Source organism: Falco punctatus (genome assembly GCF_963210335.1).
Source record: "Falco punctatus genome assembly, chromosome: 8".
NCBI classification, from domain to species: domain Eukaryota; kingdom Metazoa; phylum Chordata; class Aves; order Falconiformes; family Falconidae; genus Falco; species Falco punctatus.
This window is the reverse complement of record NC_137588.1, coordinates 11,040,858-11,060,976: the sequence shown is the minus strand read 5'-3', so window position 1 is coordinate 11,060,976 and position 20,119 is coordinate 11,040,858. Positions and strand designations below refer to the sequence as shown.

The following is a 20,119-nucleotide window of genomic DNA, read 5'->3' as shown; positions in this document are numbered from 1 at the left end:
ATGTTGCAAAATTTACAGTGAAAACCAATTTGGGTCTTGTTGAATTAGCTCAGCTTTGGACACTCATTTCCACAGCCCAGCAGAAACTCCATTCTTTTCAGTGACAAAGATGATCACAGTAATTCCGTGAACTGGATTTTCAGACACTGGACTCTGAATTGTATGTAATTCAGATAAGTGAACACCTACGGAGGTTTCATAGCACAGCTAGTTCAAGTCATCTGGCCTTGGGTTCACGTCTCTTGGGTCTGCTCATTTTGAGTAAGAGAAGGCGATAGACAGTAATATAGGAGCAATGTAGATTGTTTTACAAGTGTGGTTAGGTGTTCCTGCTACATCACCACAAATTCAATGCCTCACTGCCTGCTTAGGCCAGGTGTGAAGTATCACTCATCAAACTATATATATCTCTCTCTATATTTATTATTTTTTGTGAGCGTGTGCAAGTCTGGCAGCAGAGCTAAGGGCACTATTTGAATAACAGCTTGAGCTAACTACAGAGAGAACCAGGCTGAAGACTGATTCATGGGCAGCATTAAAACAAGAAGCTTTGCTAAAGGATGGATTGATAATGTGCCCATTACTTTCTAGGATTTTAAGCTGGAATTGATGAATGTTTTTTTTATCTGCTAATATTAAGGCCATTTATTTAGTTAGATTATGCTCATTTACCAACAAACTGTATTTCTCATTTTTGTCTCTTGCACTGAGGAATGCTTTCAAGATTAGTTTAAGAATAAATCATGAATCTTGCTTCAGGTTGGTGTGGCATTGATAAGCAGTGTTATTAGTACTATTAATTATGTAGTGTTTGCTGGCACCCCCACTCCCCTTCACTTAGTCATGTAGCTTTCTGCAGAGTCCTCATACATGCACAAACAAAAGCTGCCCACATACACAACCAAAAGCATGTGTCTGTTGCATGATTGAAGTTGTAGATGCTTTTATATTTCTATTTGTTATTTATATGTCATTGCAAGCTCACATGCCTTGCCTTTTTTTCCTGTCAGATCACATAAATATTTTCTGTGCCTTTCGAATGAAGCTAATGCAAATTTTTTTTTGAAAAAAGAGAAATATAAAGTGCTTGTCATCAGTGCTATGAAATTTGCTTCATCTTTCAATTTTCATGTTGGTCTGGGATGTCTGGAGATAAGCCACAGAAGTCTTAAATATGGGCCATGTTGTAATAAAGTTTTCTTTTTTACTATTCATTTTCCCTAACGTGTTCCCAGGCATTTGCAATGACTAACCAAATCCTGGTGGAAAAGTCAGTTGTTGGCTGGAAGGAGATAGAGTATGAAGTTGTGAGAGATGCTGCTGATAACTGTATTGCTGTCTGCAATATGGAAAACGTTGATGCTATGGGAGTCCACACAGGTAGGCTTGGGCACAGGGTAGCTCACTGGAAATGGCTTGTTAACTTTTTTTATGCAGTGCCCTTCTCCCTGCTGTTATTGACATAGTTTTGCTCTAGAAATACTCCTTAGGTCTTGGATACAGCCATCTAGGGTGTGAAACAGATATTGTTACACTAAACCTACCCCTATGATCCCGTTTTCTGTAAGATTGCCTGGCCTTTCCAACTCTGAGCTTCTAGCTATCTGTTTTTTTCATCAACTGTGCACCCACAGGTTTGAATCTCTGTGGTAACTTCATTACTAGCAATGGGTTAGCAAGGAAAGTGACCTGTGTGGCTAGAATTTACTGCCACTGAGCTGCTTCTCATTTTCCTTCTCTGCTACCTTGTGACAAACAGGAGATTCTGTTGTGGTGGCTCCAAGCCAGACACTCACTAATGAGGAGTTTCAGATGCTGAGGGATCGTGCGATCAAAGTTGTCCGACATTTGGGCATCGTGGGAGAGTGCAATATCCAGTTTGCTCTGCATCCAACTTCCCTGGAGTACTATGTCATTGAAGTTAATGCCAGACTCTCGAGGAGTTCAGCCTTGGCCTCCAAGGCGACAGGGTAAGAGTATTTAAAAAACTCAAAATACTAAAAAACAAACAAATGAATAAACAAAAACGGAGGGGAGAAGAATAGAAAGAGAATTACCAACAGGGACTTGGATCAGGGTATTATTTAAATACGTAAGTGACAGCTGCAAGGAAAAAGAGTTCTTGCACCTGCTTTCCATGCAGTTAAGACAAGGAAGCACAAGCTTAATTTGCAGCAAGGAAGGCTGAAGTTGGCTGTTAGGGAGAACTCTGGAGCGATCAGGTCAGTAGAGGTGCAGGTTTCTGCACGGGATGCTTCTAAGAACAGTTCTTGTCAGCATCAGCTAGGATTGACCCTTGGAGAGTCTGTTCTGCTGGGAGACAGAGGAATAGGTTAGTGAGCCCTCCAGGTCCATTCCAGCCTGCTGATGCTGTTACTACAAATGAAAAATCCCCCAGGAGGTGTGTGTGGGGGAGCCTAATAGCTGTCCTTACAAAGCATATCCACTGTATCCATATGTTGGCTGCAAATCATCTCTGGGACCCAGAGGACATAGTTATTAATGAGCTGTCTGTCAGATTGATGCAAATAGTATTGCTAGCTGCCTTTGTTTTGTTGGCTAATCATAAACTAATCAAGATAAGGATGGTCAGAGCAGGCTGTTTAAAAATTGGCTTCTTAATTGCACTTTGCAGATGCTGTTGAGAGGCACAAATTAATCTCTAGCTTGCAGTTCTCAACAGCTCTTGTGGTTGTTGCAGTACCATAGCAGACTGGAGATAAGCCATGATGTTGGACAGTGGGCGTTTGATTGTTTTCTTTTTGGATGACAGACCTGCAACAAAACATATCTGTTTGTGATCTCACTGTGGGTGTGAGGCATACTTACAATGGTGGCTTTGCAGATCATAAAGCAAGTCTCAGATCTAGGTAGGTAGCTCTGCAACGTGTAAGAGTAGGAAGCTGGATGGGTCCTGCTGTGCTTGAGCACGGTAACATTCTGTTGTGTTGAGGAGGGGAAAAATCACCTCACATCTGTTTAATTTGATCCACTCCTGGGATTTGTAAAAGCAAAGTACTTCCCACTCTACTCTTCTCCGCGTCTCCTCTATGGCAGGTATCCATTAGCATTCATTGCTGCCAAAATTGCCCTGGGGATCCCCTTGCCAGAAATCAAGAACGTGGTGACAGGAAAAACCTCTGCCTGCTTTGAGCCCAGCCTGGATTATGTTGTTACCAAGATACCCCGCTGGGATTTGGACCGTTTTCAGCATACATCCAGCCGGATTGGAAGCTCCATGAAGAGTGTGGGAGAGGTGAGTGCAAGACTCTCCCCTTCCCTTCCACCACTTGGGAAAGAAATTTCTCTTTCTTGGAAGCCCTCAAAGTATCTATCTGAAGGGACCTAATGGCTTTTGAAGATATTTATTCATCTCGAATAATCTTTATCCAGTACTATAATTAATTGAAAAGAGTTAGGACTGTGCAATCTTGGATATCACAGTCTGGATTCATAAATAGCTTGACTGCTAAGCGAAAAGACCACTTTGGATCACCTGAGGCTGATTTCATTCTTAAAACTCACTATAGGATTCTCAGTTCTTTTTTGTTTAGGGTTCTGTAGTGGAGTTAATTAGAGTATAACTTCAAAAGTTGTAGTCTGTTTTCAATAGATTTTTCAGGGATGCTAATGAGCCACAGATCTCAGTTCTTCCCATATTTATTTGTCCTCTCTCTTAAAACCACCTGCCAAATCTCAGCCTACTTCTGCTCTTGAAATCCAAAGACAGCCTGTAATCTCGGTATGAAGTTTTGACTTCTCTTAGTGATTAAGTCTCTTATATCTGCAACATGACATGTGACTCTTAAACCCTGATTTTAAGGTGTCTGGGACAATAACAGCATTTTCAGACCATGTTTTAAGAGGAGATAAATGAAGCAAAATGCGTAAATTACCCACTTAATTTGTTAATTACATATCAACTACCAAAGCAAAATAATTAATTGTGTATATTTTCAGCCTTTTTTTCCTAATGCTTTTCAAGTAGCTGTTTTATTAAATTATTTTGACACATGAGGCCTTCCTAACATCAATTCTACCTTGCTCAGACAACAAACCTTCATCACAGCCAGAAGGATTAATTAGAACTTGATTTTCCAATAGCAGACTTGGCTTTTAATGGCAATGAGTTTTCTGGGTTGTGTTTTTTTTCAGTGAGTTGGTGCTTACTCGTATTAACCCTCCCTGCTTAGGGGTTTTTAGACTGTTCTGTAGAGCTGGGGTTCATAAATACAGTTGCCTTGTGCACCATCAGCTGTAAACACTTCCTGGCCACACACATTTGCAGGAGGGAGTATTGAGTCCTTCCAGTGGTCATATATTACAAAAGTAGAACTGCATGAACCTTTTTAAGGCAGGATGTTGGGTAAAGGGAGGGGGGAGATATAGGAAAGGTCAGTGCTCCAATTGTGCAGGTCTGTAACTGCGGGGGGGTGTGTGTGAACTGAAACAGGGATGGAGAGGGTTAAGAGATGCAGTTTGCAGCTGGTGGATGTGCTCTGGGAAAAGGTTAGTCTCCAGAACCTGTGAGTAGGAGAGGGTGTCTTTGAAGCAAAAAGCTTCTTCCGTCACTGTGTCTCTATTAGTATGGCACAGTTGCCTCACTAGGCCTGAACTTGAAGCCAGATTGCAGCACCTACTGCATTTTTATTAATTGAACTGCCTGGCCTGTTTTTTCCTGATCTCTGTTGTGCTGGGCAGTGTGCCTGGAGCTGTGAGAAAAAACAGTGTTATTTTTTTCTTTTGACATTTTTCAACATTGTGTTTGAGAAGATTTTTATGCTGTTAGGGTTTTCACTGCACTGGGAAATAAAAATGTAGAAATTTGAGAAAGAGTTCTGTTCCCTCGCAGATTTCCACAGAGAAAGGCTTGTTTTCCTATTAGATGATATGTCAGGATTGAACGAGGGAAACCCCAGTGCTGCTACGCCAAGGAGTAGTAATCCTTTAAGAGAGGCCTCACAGGGGACAGTCACTGTTAAATGTAATTTAAAGGAAGAAGAGCAGATTTCTTCTGAACCTTAAAATTCCCACTGTGAATTTCTATCTCTAACAAGTTGTTGAACAGAAATATCCTTCTATATTACTACATCCATACTGCTGCATAATGCTTCCCTCTACTGAAGTGCTTCCAAGCAGTTTACAGAGGAGACCAGCAGCTTCCTATATTCTACAGATAGGGAGATGAAAGCAGAAGGGAGTCACTTGTCTGAAACTCCCTGTTGATAATATTGGCAGTCAGGCCTGGAAGTGGGACTCCAAGGCTCAGTCAGCTGCACCTGTCTTAAAGTCAGCAGGACCATCTTAGAAAGGAGGTCCAAAGGCTGTGATCTTTCTGCATGTCTATGTTCATGGTTTAAATTTGCACTCCTCTGTTATTCAGGGGATAGCTTGGCAGCAGCTCACCATAGCTAATATGGAAGTGCTCTCTGTTACAGGTCATGGCTATTGGACGCACTTTTGAAGAGAGCTTCCAAAAGGCCTTGAGAATGTGCCATCCTTCTGTAGATGGCTTCACTTCACATCTGCCTATGAATAAAGCCTGGCCAGCTGTTGTAGATCTCCAGAAGGAACTCTCTGAACCATCCAGCACTCGTGTATATGCAATAGCCAAGGTAACAGAAGTGAGAAAGCCCTTGACCTATGTGCCTTGAATTATAGCTACCAGATTGGGTCAACTGAGGTGACAGAGGTTGAGTATTCTTCACCCCCTTGCTTCCATCTGTGAAGCGCACTGGGACCACCATGTATAGCATCTTTGCTGTTGAAGTGCAGATACTCTCTATCACATGTAATTTCCTCTGCAGAATATAATAGCTGGGTGAGTATATCACTTTAGTTTTTCTTGCTGACATCTGTATTTTCCTGCATCTTCTATGTTCAGGTCATGTGTTTGCCTTTTGGTACAATCTTAGCCAATGTTCATTGCGTTCAGCAGAAGGTGCATTCCTGTGTCCTGGCACTTCTGTTTGGAGCTGAGCATTGGTGGAGACCTGGATCACTTACCTTTGCTTGTTCCTAAAATATGATTGTTTGCTAATGTTCAGCCCTGTTTTATGCTAGTGTAGATGTCAAAGTTGGCCAGTTTTGCAATTATCATTAATTTATTAGGAAGGGAGGAAAGAAAAAATGAAGATCCTTTAGAGAACTGAAACAAAGGATGATAAACAATGCAAGCTGCAGTCTGTGGGAGTACTGTCTTTTTGCAATTGTTTCACTGGTACGAGCTTGAAACTAAAAACATTTTAAACTCTATGTTAAATTTAGCATATGGGAAATCCCCTGTTCTTTGAAAAGGGCTCAACTTTCCTTAGCATTCTTGTAACGCCTCTCTTGTCACTGGGCAAACCACTTCCATCTTTCGAGGTGTCTGGGTAACAGGGGGTGTTATTCTGAGGGGAGGCAGCGTGTGAAATCATTTCTTCCTTCAGGTCCACAGGGTTTGCCTGTGTATATCGCATGGTAAATGTTGGGTTAGTTACTTTAGAAGGCAGGTGCAATTTCATGTTTTGGTTTTACTGTAGCTAACTTGCCCATCTGTCCGTAGCCTCTGTGAAGAGGAGAGGACAGATGTCATTTATAGCTCATACTTAACTGTTGCTCTGTTGCTTGCTTTTTTTATTTTTTTTAAGATTGCAAACCTTCCTGGCAGGGAATGCCCAGTTACTATTTTTTGTGCCCCTAACTTTGTGCTTATGTGAGATTCATCTCATTACGTCCTCCACATGAGGTTGTGCTGTATTTGTTAAAAGGCTTTCACGTAGCTGTTTCTCTTATAAATGGCCTGAAAGAAAAGCACAAGATGCTCTATAGGTGTGTGGCTTGTCCAGCTGTTGACTTTTACTTTTCAAACTGGGGAAATGCATGTCTTTCTAAGTGTAGAACACCCTTCAGCAGCTGTGATTGGTCTTTATTATAGCTTTTTCTTGTGACTGAGAGAAAAATGTTGTTTCTTGTCCGAGTGGCTCAGAGAGCTTTTATGAAAGGTTAATCTTAGCCCCATGTTAACACAGGGGATCTGGGGAGATGAATGTGAGTTTGCGTCCCACTGAACACTCTGGGTGTTCCCAGCTGGTGGCATTTTCACTGGGAGTAGTCGAAAAAAACAAGATCAAAGTCTTAATCCCTCCCTATAAAGAGCTGCCTCTGCCTGACACAGTGCACTAATTCGACCCATTAATAACTGATGCAAGCAATATCAGTAAGAGGTGCTTCTGGCAGCTGGGACTGCCTGCCTGGAAATCTCTTTCCAGATTGCTGACATTTTAAAGCCAACAGTTAGTCCCCGTTAGCTGTCAGCTTCGTTTGGAACAGCACGGAGCTTTTGTTGTATGTCTTCTCCTCCCCTTGAAGCCCCACCAGTCAGCTCTCCAAGGCTTTTTGCTTTTTCTTTTTCCTTTGTGTGTTGGATCATGAAAACAGTAACTGTTCAGGTGAAAGGGAAGGGAGTTCAGCTGCCATTCAGAGCTATTGTTGTAACGGAACTCTGTGGTAATGTCAAAAAAGGCACTAGGAGAGAGGCTGAAATAGATAAGACTTGTTCCTTGGCCAGAGTGGCCAAGTGCTGCAAGGATGTAACTGCCTGATCAGCAGGGCGGCTCAGGTTATATCAGATCTTTCCCAGGCCCTCTTAAGGCTGTAGACCAAGTGGCCTCAGGAGACTTAGGATTTGATCCACTCTGTATTTCATTACCAGAGCCTTAGTTTCCTAGTTGTCCATGCTACAAACTTGTTAGTTTGTACTTGTACTCCTGCCTACAGGCAGCTAAGTACTTCCTTTGGTGAGGAGCAAGGATGGGACTGAAGGAACAAGTGTGGAGCCCTAGAGACAGCATCGGTAGCAAAGCTACCCTCCACTGCTTGGCATGGAGACCAGGCTTGCTCCCTGGCTCACAGTGTAAAGGCAGTCCTATAAACCCTTTGGCTTCCCAGTGTGGGGCCACAGTGTCTACTGGATGGGATGCTCTTGAAGGTGAGCAGGGCTCTGAAGTCATGCTGTCCTGGTGTGGCTCCCTCCCCCTTCTTCCACAGTTGGGTTTAGGCTGTACTCCTTCATATAGGTTTGAGGAAAGTCATTGGAGTGTAGTCCAGGGCCCCTGACCAAATCCTACAGGGATTTTCTGCCTGGAAACCTGATTTGCCTGTGTAGTGTGGTGATTTAGAAACACCAACTGTCTGCAAACTCGTTTTTCTCTCCCAGTCTCCAGATTTATGCTACAGGGTGAAGATGGTTTATTTCTTCTGCCCCTTCTATGATTAAGGAGAGGAAGGCATTTGTGTGGTGGGTTTTTTTTGTTTGTTTGTGGGTTTTTTTGGTGTGTGTTTGTTTTTTTGGGTTTTTTTTATTATTTGATTTTTTATTTTTTATTTCCCTTGAAGATCCCTAGGACTTTTAAATAAAGTGCCCTAAGCACAGATTAAGTGTATGGGGTCATGCTACCTGTGTGTGTATGTGTGGCTCAGAGACCATTGACTGAAGGTTGGAGATCCTCAAGACAAGCAAGTCTGCCCATTTTTTGTGAAATAAATGGGCAGAAGAAAGACCTGCTGGTGTCTCCCATGCAGTGTGACATCACCCTCCAAGCACTAAGGAATCAGGATGGGAGGGACACCTTACCAGTTGCTTCATATCACTATTGTACCCAGAAATGTGTGAGAAGCACAGCCTTGTTATTGCTGGTGCTCAGGAACTGCTGTGATGGCCCCAGGCTTCTTTTCACAGGAAGAGCAGTGGCTGTTGGGTGCCAAGTGCTAGCTGAAGGTTCAGTGTGTGACTGGTTACTCTAAAAGAGGAAAATGTGCATTAGAGATTTGTACTGCTGCTTGTGAGCAAGCAGGATATTCAAATCAGCAGCTTATTACCTCTCAGGACAAGAGAATAATTGTGAGAGGGAGACCCAGGCAAGCTGCCTGGAAATCCTTTAGAAAAGGTAAAAGGTGGTGTTAGTGTTTTGCAGTGCCTGACGAGAGCTGTCACCCATTCTTTGTCCTGGACCCTGTCTCGGGGTGGTGCCTTCTTGGAGCACAGCACTGAGGTGACCTGCGCATTTCTTTCAGCTGGCATAAAATCTCCACGTCCCAGTGCTGAAGCATGCAGTGACAGTAGACTGTTGTGAGCACAGCTTGATAACTTGGAGGGATAATGCTGGGGTGCAGCAAGCTAAGCTCATTCCCGATTAATGCTAGAGTCTTCTTCAGTGGCATTGCTCTGGCTTTGTTCCAGGGATGCTGCCCTGCAAGAAAACAATTAAGCATGGTAACAAATTAATGAGCCTGATTACTTCAGCTTAGCAAAGATACTGTGCTGGTATTATCATTATGGTTGATTATAGTTGTTCTATCAGGAGAGTTGTAACTGTACACCACTGGTGAGACCCAGGAGATATCACTGATAGAAGATACATTTTTGGGGGGTCTCTAGCTTATTCCTCTGAGATTATATTTTTGTCAAACTACCATGTCTTGTAATCCATTGTTTTGTGAATTACATTATGAATACCTCTGTGGGGTTCCTTTTTACCCCATGGTTGCAAATAGTTTGATTAAAAAAAAATAAAAATAGACCCAGCAAGATAATGCAGGGGAATTTGAATCATCCTGACGTTAACTTGAGATACAGCAAGAGAAGCTAAAGTTATGCTGTAGCTGCAAAGTATCACCCAGGACTGGACTTTCCCTTGCTTCAGACGTCTTTTGAGGCCACGTGCTTTGATTCAGCCTTGTATTTCAAGGGTAAATCAAGATTTATGCTCCAGAGGAAAGAGTTCCTTCACAGCTGAGAATCTGGACCATCCTGTTTAATGTTTGCAGCTAGGAGGGTAGGCAGTAGGTCTGAGATTTAGGCAACCTGAGTGATAAGAGGTTCAGACGGAGGAGCTGGCACTGCAGGCTGTGTGTGCCTCCCTCTAGTAAGCTAAGGCACATACTCAGTTGCTGTTGAGACTTGTTGCCATTAGTTTACATTTGGCTGCTGGCTCAGTAAAAAGCAAATTACCTCTCGCTTAAACAGAAGCCAGCTTTTAGTACCAAAGCATGTACAGAAGTAGCTGGTGCCTCCCTACACTGCTTGAGGGGCACATTTTCTGTTCCTGAAGGAGACAGGATCCTGGGATAGATGAACCTTTGATTTGTCCAGCTTAGCCTACAGTACTTTTTATGTCTTTATGCTCTGTAGTTGCTGCTACCTATTTGCAGACTAAATCTGTATTTGTGAAGCAGGTCTTCAAGGGGCTGTTTTGTGCTGTCCTCTTTTTGACAGGCCTTGGATAACAAAGTCCCTGTGGATGTTATTCACAAACTCACAGCCATTGATAAGTGGTTCCTGTACAAGATGCGCAGCATTGTGAACATGGAGAAGATCCTGAATGAGGTGAACAGGTAAGAAAAAACCCAACAGCCCTGTCCAAGGATACAACAGTCCTCCTGGTGATCCTTCTACTGGGAACATGTGGCCTTTAGCACAGGTGCAGTAAGTGCTGAGAAGTTTATTTTAGTGCTTGGTGTAAGCAGTGTTGTCTTAAAACCCAGGTCACTGCCTCACCCAGACAGAGGAAATTTCTGAGAACACTTTTTTTTTTTTTTTTAAATAGTTTCTTTGAGTACTTAGGCATCTTGGCTGTTCTCATGGGTTATGGAAGTTCTGGTTTATTTCAGAAAATCCCCACTGTATCTCTGAGGCTAAGGCTGAGAATAAGGATGTCCTGCAATGGGTAACAGCAGTCTGCACTCATGTACCTAGGACAGAGACAGCCTTCAAACACAGGACTTGTCCTGACTTACTACACTTGAGGGTCAAATACACTGCATTTTTTTCTGGCCTGGCCATTTGATTTTTAAGCTTTTTTGCCTTGCTGTGGTCATGCAGTACGTGTTGCTTTTGTACTGCACTTTCAAACATCTATAATTCCGGACATATTTAAATATAAATCTTCTTCTTTCTTCAAGAAAAATGACCATATAAAACTAAGCAGAAAAGATAGCAGTAAATTAAAGTCCTGGGCTGTATTTCAGTTCCAGCCTCTTGCTGACTTGAGCTTTCCCTTCATGGTTTACGAGGTTGGGAGAACCTCCTTGCTGAGTTATTGGCTGTATGTTGGCTGGCTTTTCTGCTTTGGGTACCCGTTGTGTTAGCCACATTTCACCACATGATGGCACTGGGAGCGCACCGTAGCCGGTACATCACTAGGATGCTAGCTAGTTCATCTGTTGTTGATTTCTGCTGCTTTGACCAGCTGCAAGGTTTTAATTGAGCAGCTCTTGCTCTCCCTTGTCCCCTAGAACAAGCTGGATCTGGAGCTAAACAAAAATAAATACGGAGGGAGACGTTGAAGAGAAGGAGTAGCTTGATTATTTACAGAAATCTATTGTTTGGCTGCACAAGTTTTTGCCCTCTAACATCTGTGTCATGTTGTATTTGTCTCAAGTGCCTTAAATATATGTTTCTGTGCAGCTCCTGAGGAAGAAAAACAATATATCCAGAATCAGTTTGATTTCCTCGCTGTTGGAGTTGCATGCTCTGAAGGATGCACTTGGGACCCCAGAGACTGGTCCCATTCTCAGCTGGTATAAATCCAGCATCACTCCACAGAGGCTAATCATGCTGAACTGTCCTGTATCACTGAGGTGCCTTTCCCTTTCTCTGAGGTCAGGTGCAGGTGATACTACTACTGGTAATGTGATCAGTAGCTGGTACTGTCCCACATAGTTTTTCATCTTTCCAATGACTAGGCAGCAGACTCTGTAGGTGGCCTGCTACAGAAAGCCCGTTTGCAGTATCCAGCCCTGCATTTGTGTCATACACAACCAGTGACCGTTGTGTCCCTTGTAAGTGGATTCATGCAACTCAGATTGCTGGTGGTATAAATTAACGTGGTCTCATTCACATATCAGTGCAGATTTTCACTCCCCTATCCTTATTCAGACCTTCCCAAGGAAACTGTTTTACCTCACAACCTGCGTTGGAAGGAGGGGATGGACTGTCCGGCTGTGTTATGTTGAATGCATGTTGGCGCAAACGCAAAGAGCTACGGAAAAAAAAACTTCTGACCTGAACTAAGAGACTAGTCCAGTGAGCCATGTCAGGAAACACATCTCTGTGATAGCTGAGGGAAAGCTAATTGAGTGATGCAAATGAGACTTGGCACACATGTGCTCTTCTTGCAGCCAGCTGTTTCCAGTCCCTGGCATGCCTGGCATGAGTTTTACCTGTGCTACAGGATTATTTCCAATTGAAAAGAATGAGCTGTGACGCTGTCATTGCTTTAAATGTTTCTGTTGTTGAAACACAGCTACCAGAACCAGAAGCAGTTGCCCTGTTCCCAGGCAGTGTTGCTGGTTACAAGCTCGCTTGCTCTGTTCAGTCAAATCCAGCTCTTCCTTTCTGCCCTGGATTGGTTTGGGGGTCCTTTGCAGTGAGGTTTTGCATGCAGTTGGAGTAGCATCTCTGCCAAGAGCCTTGATTTGGGTCCTGCAGAGCTGTTGTAGAGACTGGTAACAAGGAGATGGTCTCTGCCAAGAGGAAATTTAGAGCTAGAACAAGTGGATATGACAGAGATGGGGAAGAGGAGGGTCAGAGGCAGGTGGAGGCTTTTGTGAGCAGTTCAGCAAGCAGCATTCACACACTGCCTTGCATCCTCACCATGTGGAGCAATTCAGAGTTGAGAAGAAGGCCTCACCAATTTACGCAGGGAATCTGTTTCCCTATGTGAAAGGTTGTATGGGATAATGTTATGGGGAAAAAAAATCTTTCTAACCTATAAATGTTTGTCCATTCTCAGTGGTGTATAGGCAAGGAAAGGCCAGCAATTTGCAGAGACAGCAGAGACTGGGAAGGGTGCCCTCTGCCCCTTTTATGTTTGCCCCAGTGAACTTATTTCCCAAGAAAATTGGTCCTGCTGCTGGTGAGACTGTATAGCTTTTGTCATGCACCAATGTTTCCATTTGACTCTGCCTCTGGGCCTTCTAAGATGGAGAAACCGTTGTTTCAGGTTAGGTGATTTGGCTGCAGGAAAGCGAATGGCCTGAGTTGAATTGGGAAAAGAAAGCCATATTGAGAGTATGTGCAAGAATATCCAGTAATATCACACACGTCAAACATGTGCCTCTCCTGTCTCTCTTGTGACCTACATATTTTTATTTTAAGTGGAAAATTACATTGTGCTTTTTTGTTGTTTTTTGACTGATTACCTTCATACTTTCTGTAATGTATTTAACTATAACCTTCCCACCATGCACACACACGCAAACAAAACACATACAGAAGGAGCAAGCACCATCCCATGCTGTCAGTCCATGAACAAATGATGGTGTATGAAGCAGTGGCAGTGCAACAGGGTGTGCTGTTATCAGGAAACTCTTTCCCTAGATTTGGCCTCACCTGTCCCATAAAAGAAAATGGAAGAGAAGAGCCCTGGAGTGACCCCACTGGCTGTTCATCACACTGACAGCTTGTGAAGGAGATGGAAATTTGAACAGACCATGTCTAGCAGTCTGAGGCAGAGAGGAGTGAGATGTGACTTTAAAGCCACGATTACGGGACCCAGTCCAGAGTGAGTCAGATTTGCAGTAGGGTCCAGTAACACCATCATCCCCAAGAGCACAGCCAAACCCCAGTCTCGGAAGTAAGATCTGGGATGTGTTCCACTCAAAACACTGGTGTCCTGGGTGCAAGGCAAAGCCTCTTCTGGTATTTGCTTCTATTCTTTGACTGTCTGCAATGGGGATTTGCTTGTGCATGGTCATGTTTATTTTTATCTGGTTTTGTGATCCCTGAAAACTGTGGCTATATGCAAGGAGAATGTATGACAAATACCACTAAAACAAGTAAAGTGGTAGGCAGCTGTAGTGAAATCATCACTTACGCCCAAGTGATGTGGGGACAAAAGCCTTGTTGAAAATCAGTAGGACTTGTGCTCCTAAGTCACTTAGGCATCTCTGTAGAAATTGAACCTGCAGTGATTGTATTTGCCATTACTTGGGAGCTCATTAGGATGGGGGAAAAGGAGAGGTAATGGGGTCAAGTTCACTGCTGGGGAAAATCTAAGTAAGACCCAGGGAAGATTGGCCATCTTGCAACAGACAGAAATGTGAGTATATTGCCCAAAAAGGAACACTTCAATATTGATAAAAGGCTGTAAAGTCGAATTCAAGTGAGAAAAGAGGAGAGTGATAAACCCCAATTTTGCAGTTGAGGAGCAAAGTGTAGAGATGGTAAGCTTGCCTGAAGTCTCAAAAACAGTGTCGCAGAGCAGTGACCTGAACTCTGCTTTCTTAAACCTCAACTTTTAAAATTAACCTTAATGAAAATAGCAGATTTTCCTTTTGGTGGATACCCAACTAGCCAGCCTACTAGCAGCGGGCAATGATGGCATCAATCACGTTTTGATAGCTTTATACTTTGGAGCTTTGTTTTGGAGGAGAATGTGTCCTTGCTCTGTGGACATTGAGTGAAAACACCTCCTGGCATGTGGTTTGCTTGAAAGGGGTAAGAGCAGTCCTAAGTATCATTCTTGTCGTTCCTAAAGAGATATAGGTTAATAGAGGGGAAAGCAGAAAAAAGTGGAAAGGCGCAGACCCACCTCAGCCCAGCATTTGTTGCCAGGTGCTGTGCTTAGTGGCCCATGGAAGAAATTGTTTATTGGAAATTCCTTTTTGAAGCTCATGTCCTTGGGTCTGTGAATGGTGTGCTTTGAAAGCTGCTTGCTGGAAGCATGACTGGATTTTGAAACATGGTTGTGGTGGAGTAGCCCAGAAATACAGGTGCTGGAATTAAAACCCAGCTCCAGCAGGTGACCTGGGAAACAATGCAGGGAGGAAAGATCAGACAGACCATCAATAACCTGTGCTCTTTCACAGTTGCTCTTGCACACCCGCTCTTCTCAAAAGCAGTGTTTCCGCTGACTTGCGTGCTTTTCAGACAGGTCAGAGAGCATAAGTCAGATCTTGTGTGGGTATAAAGCAGAGCAGGTCTAGTGACACTAAATGAGGCTGCATTGATTTATACTGTTTGAGAAGCTGTCACCGACATATTTGTAGTACTCACTTTTGACTAACTGGGAAGGTTACTTTTGTCATCTTTGTGAACTGTGGGGCAGGGAAGACTCGGGAACAAGTTAGGAGTTCAGTGCATGAGGAGAATATGATATAAGCAGCTATTCAGCACTGCTGTTTGTGCTTTGCGTGGATCTGACATACGATGCTATTTGTCTTACAGAGCCACCAGTAACAAGCTCATGGATGCATTTTCTTTCAAAGCATCTGTATGATTGTAAAAACAATATGCATTTTTTCCTAGATACAGAGGATACACAGACATTGCCCCTTAAAAGCCATTGAGGAATCTCTGTAGCCAGTGCATGCGATACCAGAAGCAGGGGGGTCTGTGCCATGGTATCCCAGCAAAGACATGAAAGCTGTCTTCTACCAGGGGTAGAAAATATGCTTTGAGGAAGCATCGATGACTCATTTTTTGGCTGTGTTTTGGTGTGAGCTGCTGCTTCAGCGTGTCACTTCATCCTAGGTGTGAGTCATTTAGATCTTAGGGCACAGCGTAGGGTTCATGTTACTTAAATCAAGATGTCCACAATGAGATTTATTAGCCCAGGGACCTGAATGTTGAAGATGCAGAGTGCTGGAATGATGGTTGTTGAGTGAACGAGATTTGTTGGTTTACAGCTCCTGTTTCCCTAAACACTCCTTTGACAGCTTTTTGTCAGTCATCACATGAGTTTCTCAGGAGTGGAAAAATGGTAACAATCTGTCTCCTTGAAAAGAGAAGCAGGGAGGGAATTTATACCCCAATCTCATTATTTTAATTGTAGCATGTTCAAAATCTTGTAAAACAATAGGAGCATCAAGGAAACCTTGGAGTAGAGCAGGACAATGAGGAAAAGAGGAAGAATATGTCTTTGTACATAATCCAGCCTAAAATCAAGTAAGCTTTTGAAAACCTCCAGGTCCATGAGTACCGAGAAGGGATGATCTCTCTTAGAACTGGGCATTAGGCTTATCGGTCCCAGTGCCTCTTGCTTTTGGTCCACTTTGCTTGCCATAGCGAAACTGTAGTCTGGGCTTAAATCCACCCCTTCCAGATTTAGGAGGAGCTGAGTTCAAGACTGATGGGCTGAGACTGAATGTGCTCATCTTTGCAGCTCCTATGTGCATGTCCAAGCCACATGAATAGCTACTGAGGTGCACCAGAGGTGACCTACAGGGGTGAGCCTGTGGGCTTACAGGGCAAAAGTTAAATGAAGACTCAGTATCTTGTCCCAAATACTCCCAGCCACAGCTTTGGCCCTCAGTTCACAAAATATTCCTGATCTTTTTGATCAAGACCCATTAACATGTCCCTAAGTTATATGTGGATGGGCATAAACTTGACAACATACCTAAAATGAAGCAGAGCCTGATTTGGGAGACAAGAAAAAGAGTGCTTCTTCCCATACTGAGCTGGGACTTTCTACTGGCATGTTTATTTAGCGTTACTCCTAAACTGGTGGATCAGATGAAAGCCAGTCAAGTGGAAGAGAGGGCCGTGCTGAAGTGAGCAGGCTCTCCTGATAATTGCAATGCTGCTAGCGTTCCTCCAGTCAGTTAATAGATTTCCCCAGGTCCTCTGTGCCAGGTTAAAATTTCCTCATTAAGGGGAATTTATTCCATTTCCTTTTATCATTTATTATTGAAGAAGTGAGTGGATGGAGTTCCAAAGATGACAGGGTGGAATTTTAAACAAAAAGCAACAACAAATCAACACTGGAAGCTGAAACAGAGGCACAAGCAAGGTTTAGGAAAGGCTTGTATTGTTTATGAACTGCAAAATGTGCAGGGAACTTTAGTTTTCCAAGGAAGTGAAGAGCCACTTAATGATTATGACAGTGTGCAAAAGCCTAATCATCTGGCTTTGAAGCTCTAAAACTTCTGTCATTTTGCAAAGGTGAAGGTTAAGGAAAAGGAGCATTATAGAAGTCTGGAATCATGGCCACTTCATCTTCCCTTGTTTTTGAATTGATTATAAACCAGTGAGGGAGTTTAATCTTTGGAAGACTTTTTGCTCTGTGTTTGAAAAGTAAGCAATGCTCCAGGGAAAAGCGGGAGGCAGTGATGTAGGACTGGGTCATGTGTTTGGGAATAGCCAGAACTGAGAATTTTTGTCTTCTCTTTTTAGTGCTGGATTTCTGGTGAGCTCTTGGAAGATTATTTGCACTCAAGTGTTCAAAGGGATCAGTCTGATTCTGCGTTGCTAGCTTTAGTGTCTCCAGCAAGTCTAAAGGGCTGTCTTTGAGCAAAGGCGGTGGGAATGCTGGATCTTAAAAGCCATCACCCTTTAACCTCTTTGTGCCTCAGTTTAGCTATCTGTAAGATAAGCATCACCCTACCATGCTGTTTGATTGTTTCTTTATATTATTTCCATGAAAGTTGAGACATGGATGCTAAAAATTACACTTAGTAGTAAATGGAAATTATTCAGGTATGAAGATCTATGTCCTGTACATGTCGCGGCAGCCTGATTTCCATACCAGTGCTGAGGATTTGAAGTCTTACTTTGCCTGCCCCTTCTTCTGGTTGTGCCTCCAAATCCCTGGAGCTGCCTCAGAGGCTTTTGGCAATTTCTCGTCTCGCGACATTTTCTGGTTTCAAGTGCTTTGAAAGCAGCACTGCTGGGTGTTTGACTGTTGCCAATTTTCTGTTACAATATTAAATAGCAAAATGGTTAGATCCCCAGGGTTGGGTTGTCAGTTCTAACTTCTCCTGCTTCATGGTGAGCTGGGTGCATTTCCTCCATGTTATGCTGCTTCCACAGCAGAGAGAAATGAGAAAACCCTTCCTGTCTCAGTGCTGCTTGAATAGAAGTTCCCACCACATCTTTCTTATTAGCCACATTGAAAACTACATCTCTTATCTTTTCTTTATCATGCGTTGGGAGTAGCAGAGGAAAAATTGCACCATTTAATTTCCCCTTTAGGTACTCAGCTTTCTCTTGCACACTGGTTGTCCAGTACAAAACTGGTTACCTTTTTGCATGGATTAGTAAGTGTCCTAACCTAATTTAAGCTGCTAGCCCAAGGCAAATGAATCATGTCTCCAAATAATCACTGCTTCTATTCTACCCACCCTGCTGGGGGGGGTGGTGGTGTTGGAAATGACAATGAATGATACTGTTATAATAAGATACAAAAAACTCTACTGAAACAAGCTGCAAATGAAGGCAATTTTCTTTCCCTGTCAGTAATCAAATGACAGCTAGCTGTATGTGTTTCTGAGGCAGAAGGGAGGGAGAGCAAGGGAGTAAACTGCGCTGAAACAGGCTCATTTTCTTGGGGTCATCAGGTCTGCTCACTTGTACTTAAGAAATGCTGAAATCTAGGAGAGAAATCTAATGTGGCTGTGTTCTTCTTAATAGCTGGCATGGCTAGCATCTGTTTTGCCAGGGAATTGGCAGATTTTGCTTTGTTTCCTCCGGTAAAACACCCATCCATGCCTTCAGTTCTGGCATTCATGGTTTATGCAAGAGGTCCTGCTTCTGAGTTGCTATCAGCAAGCAGAAAGGGTTGAGGAGAAGCAGAGGAGTTTTGTGGTGGAGGCGTTGGTGCTTGGGAACCGCAGGGTTTAACATACTGCAGTGCTGCAAAGTAGGGAAGTCTTGCTGCACCCAGAACTAAATCCAAAACCGGGGAGGCTCAACCTGCTGGATTAGGCAGAACTGTCTCCTTCTGACCCTAGCAAAGGGCAGGATCTGCTGGAGTAAGAAGGGTGATGTGGTGGAGGTTTGTGGAGATGAAGGGTGGACTCCTGCCTGGAGTCCCTGAGGGCAGAGCAGGCTGGCTGTGGGAGCCGGGCTGGGACACAGAGCACCGGACAGCAGTTGCAGTGTTTCCCTTCTGCAAATCCTCGCTAGCTGGCTGCTATGCTATTGTAGGCAGGCGGAGCACTCTGTTCTCATATTGCAGAGGAAGGAGAGGGGGCATTGAGGAATACATAGAGGAAAACCCATCTACCCAGGGATCTGAACCCAAAAGTTTCTGGTCCCCAGTTCTGCTCTCAGAACAGCTGGTTTGGCACTTGTGTGACTCTCACCTGTTTTATGCTAGCCTGACTTCACAGAGGCCAGCAGAGCTGCTTTGTGCCTAAGCCAGGGCGGAAAATCCAACCCAATGACTCTCTTTCATGCTTCAGCATCCTGACACATTCCAATAAAGTGGCCTTACCCCTCTCCTCACACTCAAATAACATAATGCTATTTATTTAAAAATACCATCAAGCAAAGGACATCATTCAAAAGCTCTGATTTAGGAAAATTGCTTGTTTGTTAATCATTTCCTTTTTCCTGATTCAGAGCTTGCTTGCTCATAAAATATTGATTTATTGGGCAGGCAAGGATGCTCTTGGCAATGAAGATGAAAAGCAGAAGATAAAAATACATAGGCCTTTATATGTTTTTGCAAAAGCTAAGCTTAGAAAAGGTAGTTTAGAAACAGAGACAGGCAGAAACTATAAGGGCTATAGGTGGAGTCAAAAGAAACTGGAACAAAGATAATGTGGGACAGAAGAAAGTGGAGGGAATAAAGGAGGAATGGAGAAGATTTAAAAAATCAAAAGCAAAATGGGCAAGAAAACTGCTGATCTTCAGAGATGGCTGGGTAAAGAAATGCATTTGAAATAAACAGCAAAAACTAGGAGCACTGAAAAGCAAAACCAGGAGAACAAGAACACAGGGAAGCATTGACAGACCCTAACTGCAAATATGAAATCAAAAACAGTGCCTTTGCTTTACCCTGTCTATCCCCACCCCCTCATTTTCATAATGCAAGAAGTAGCACAAATTATAGGGAAAAAAGTATACTTTATACTTAAGACTGTCAGAAGGAAAAAAAACTACCTTGCCTATGAGCATCTAAAGGTCATGTCTGCTATGTACCTCTGAGGTGAGATGCTTTTTCAAAAGACTGGCCATTTTTGAAGGTAGACAGAGTATCCTTGACAACAGAAAGAAAAGAAGGGCTTGTCTGGGACAAATTGTGGTGTTTTGAGGCAAGTTTTTCCCCAGTTCAGCAGGGTCAGGGGACAGTTATGCCTCTGAATGTCTTGTCCCAGAGCTTCAGGAATTTCATGCCTTTGTGTGGAG

General features: G+C 43.3%; 1 protein-coding gene across 1 annotated transcript in view; it reads left to right on the top strand.

The window, feature by feature from the left end:
* The window catches only part of CPS1 (carbamoyl-phosphate synthase 1), a 123,878-nt gene that overhangs the window by 54,930 nt on the left and 48,829 nt on the right, over positions 1 to 20,119 (top strand). The window contains exons 18-22 of the mRNA XM_080398323.1: positions 1,236 to 1,380; positions 1,760 to 1,970; positions 3,058 to 3,256; positions 5,439 to 5,615; positions 10,259 to 10,377. Of these exons, the coding sequence (XP_080254449.1) occupies positions 1,236 to 1,380; positions 1,760 to 1,970; positions 3,058 to 3,256; positions 5,439 to 5,615; positions 10,259 to 10,377 (851 nt within the window). The remainder of the gene's footprint in view (positions 1 to 1,235; positions 1,381 to 1,759; positions 1,971 to 3,057; positions 3,257 to 5,438; positions 5,616 to 10,258; positions 10,378 to 20,119) is intronic.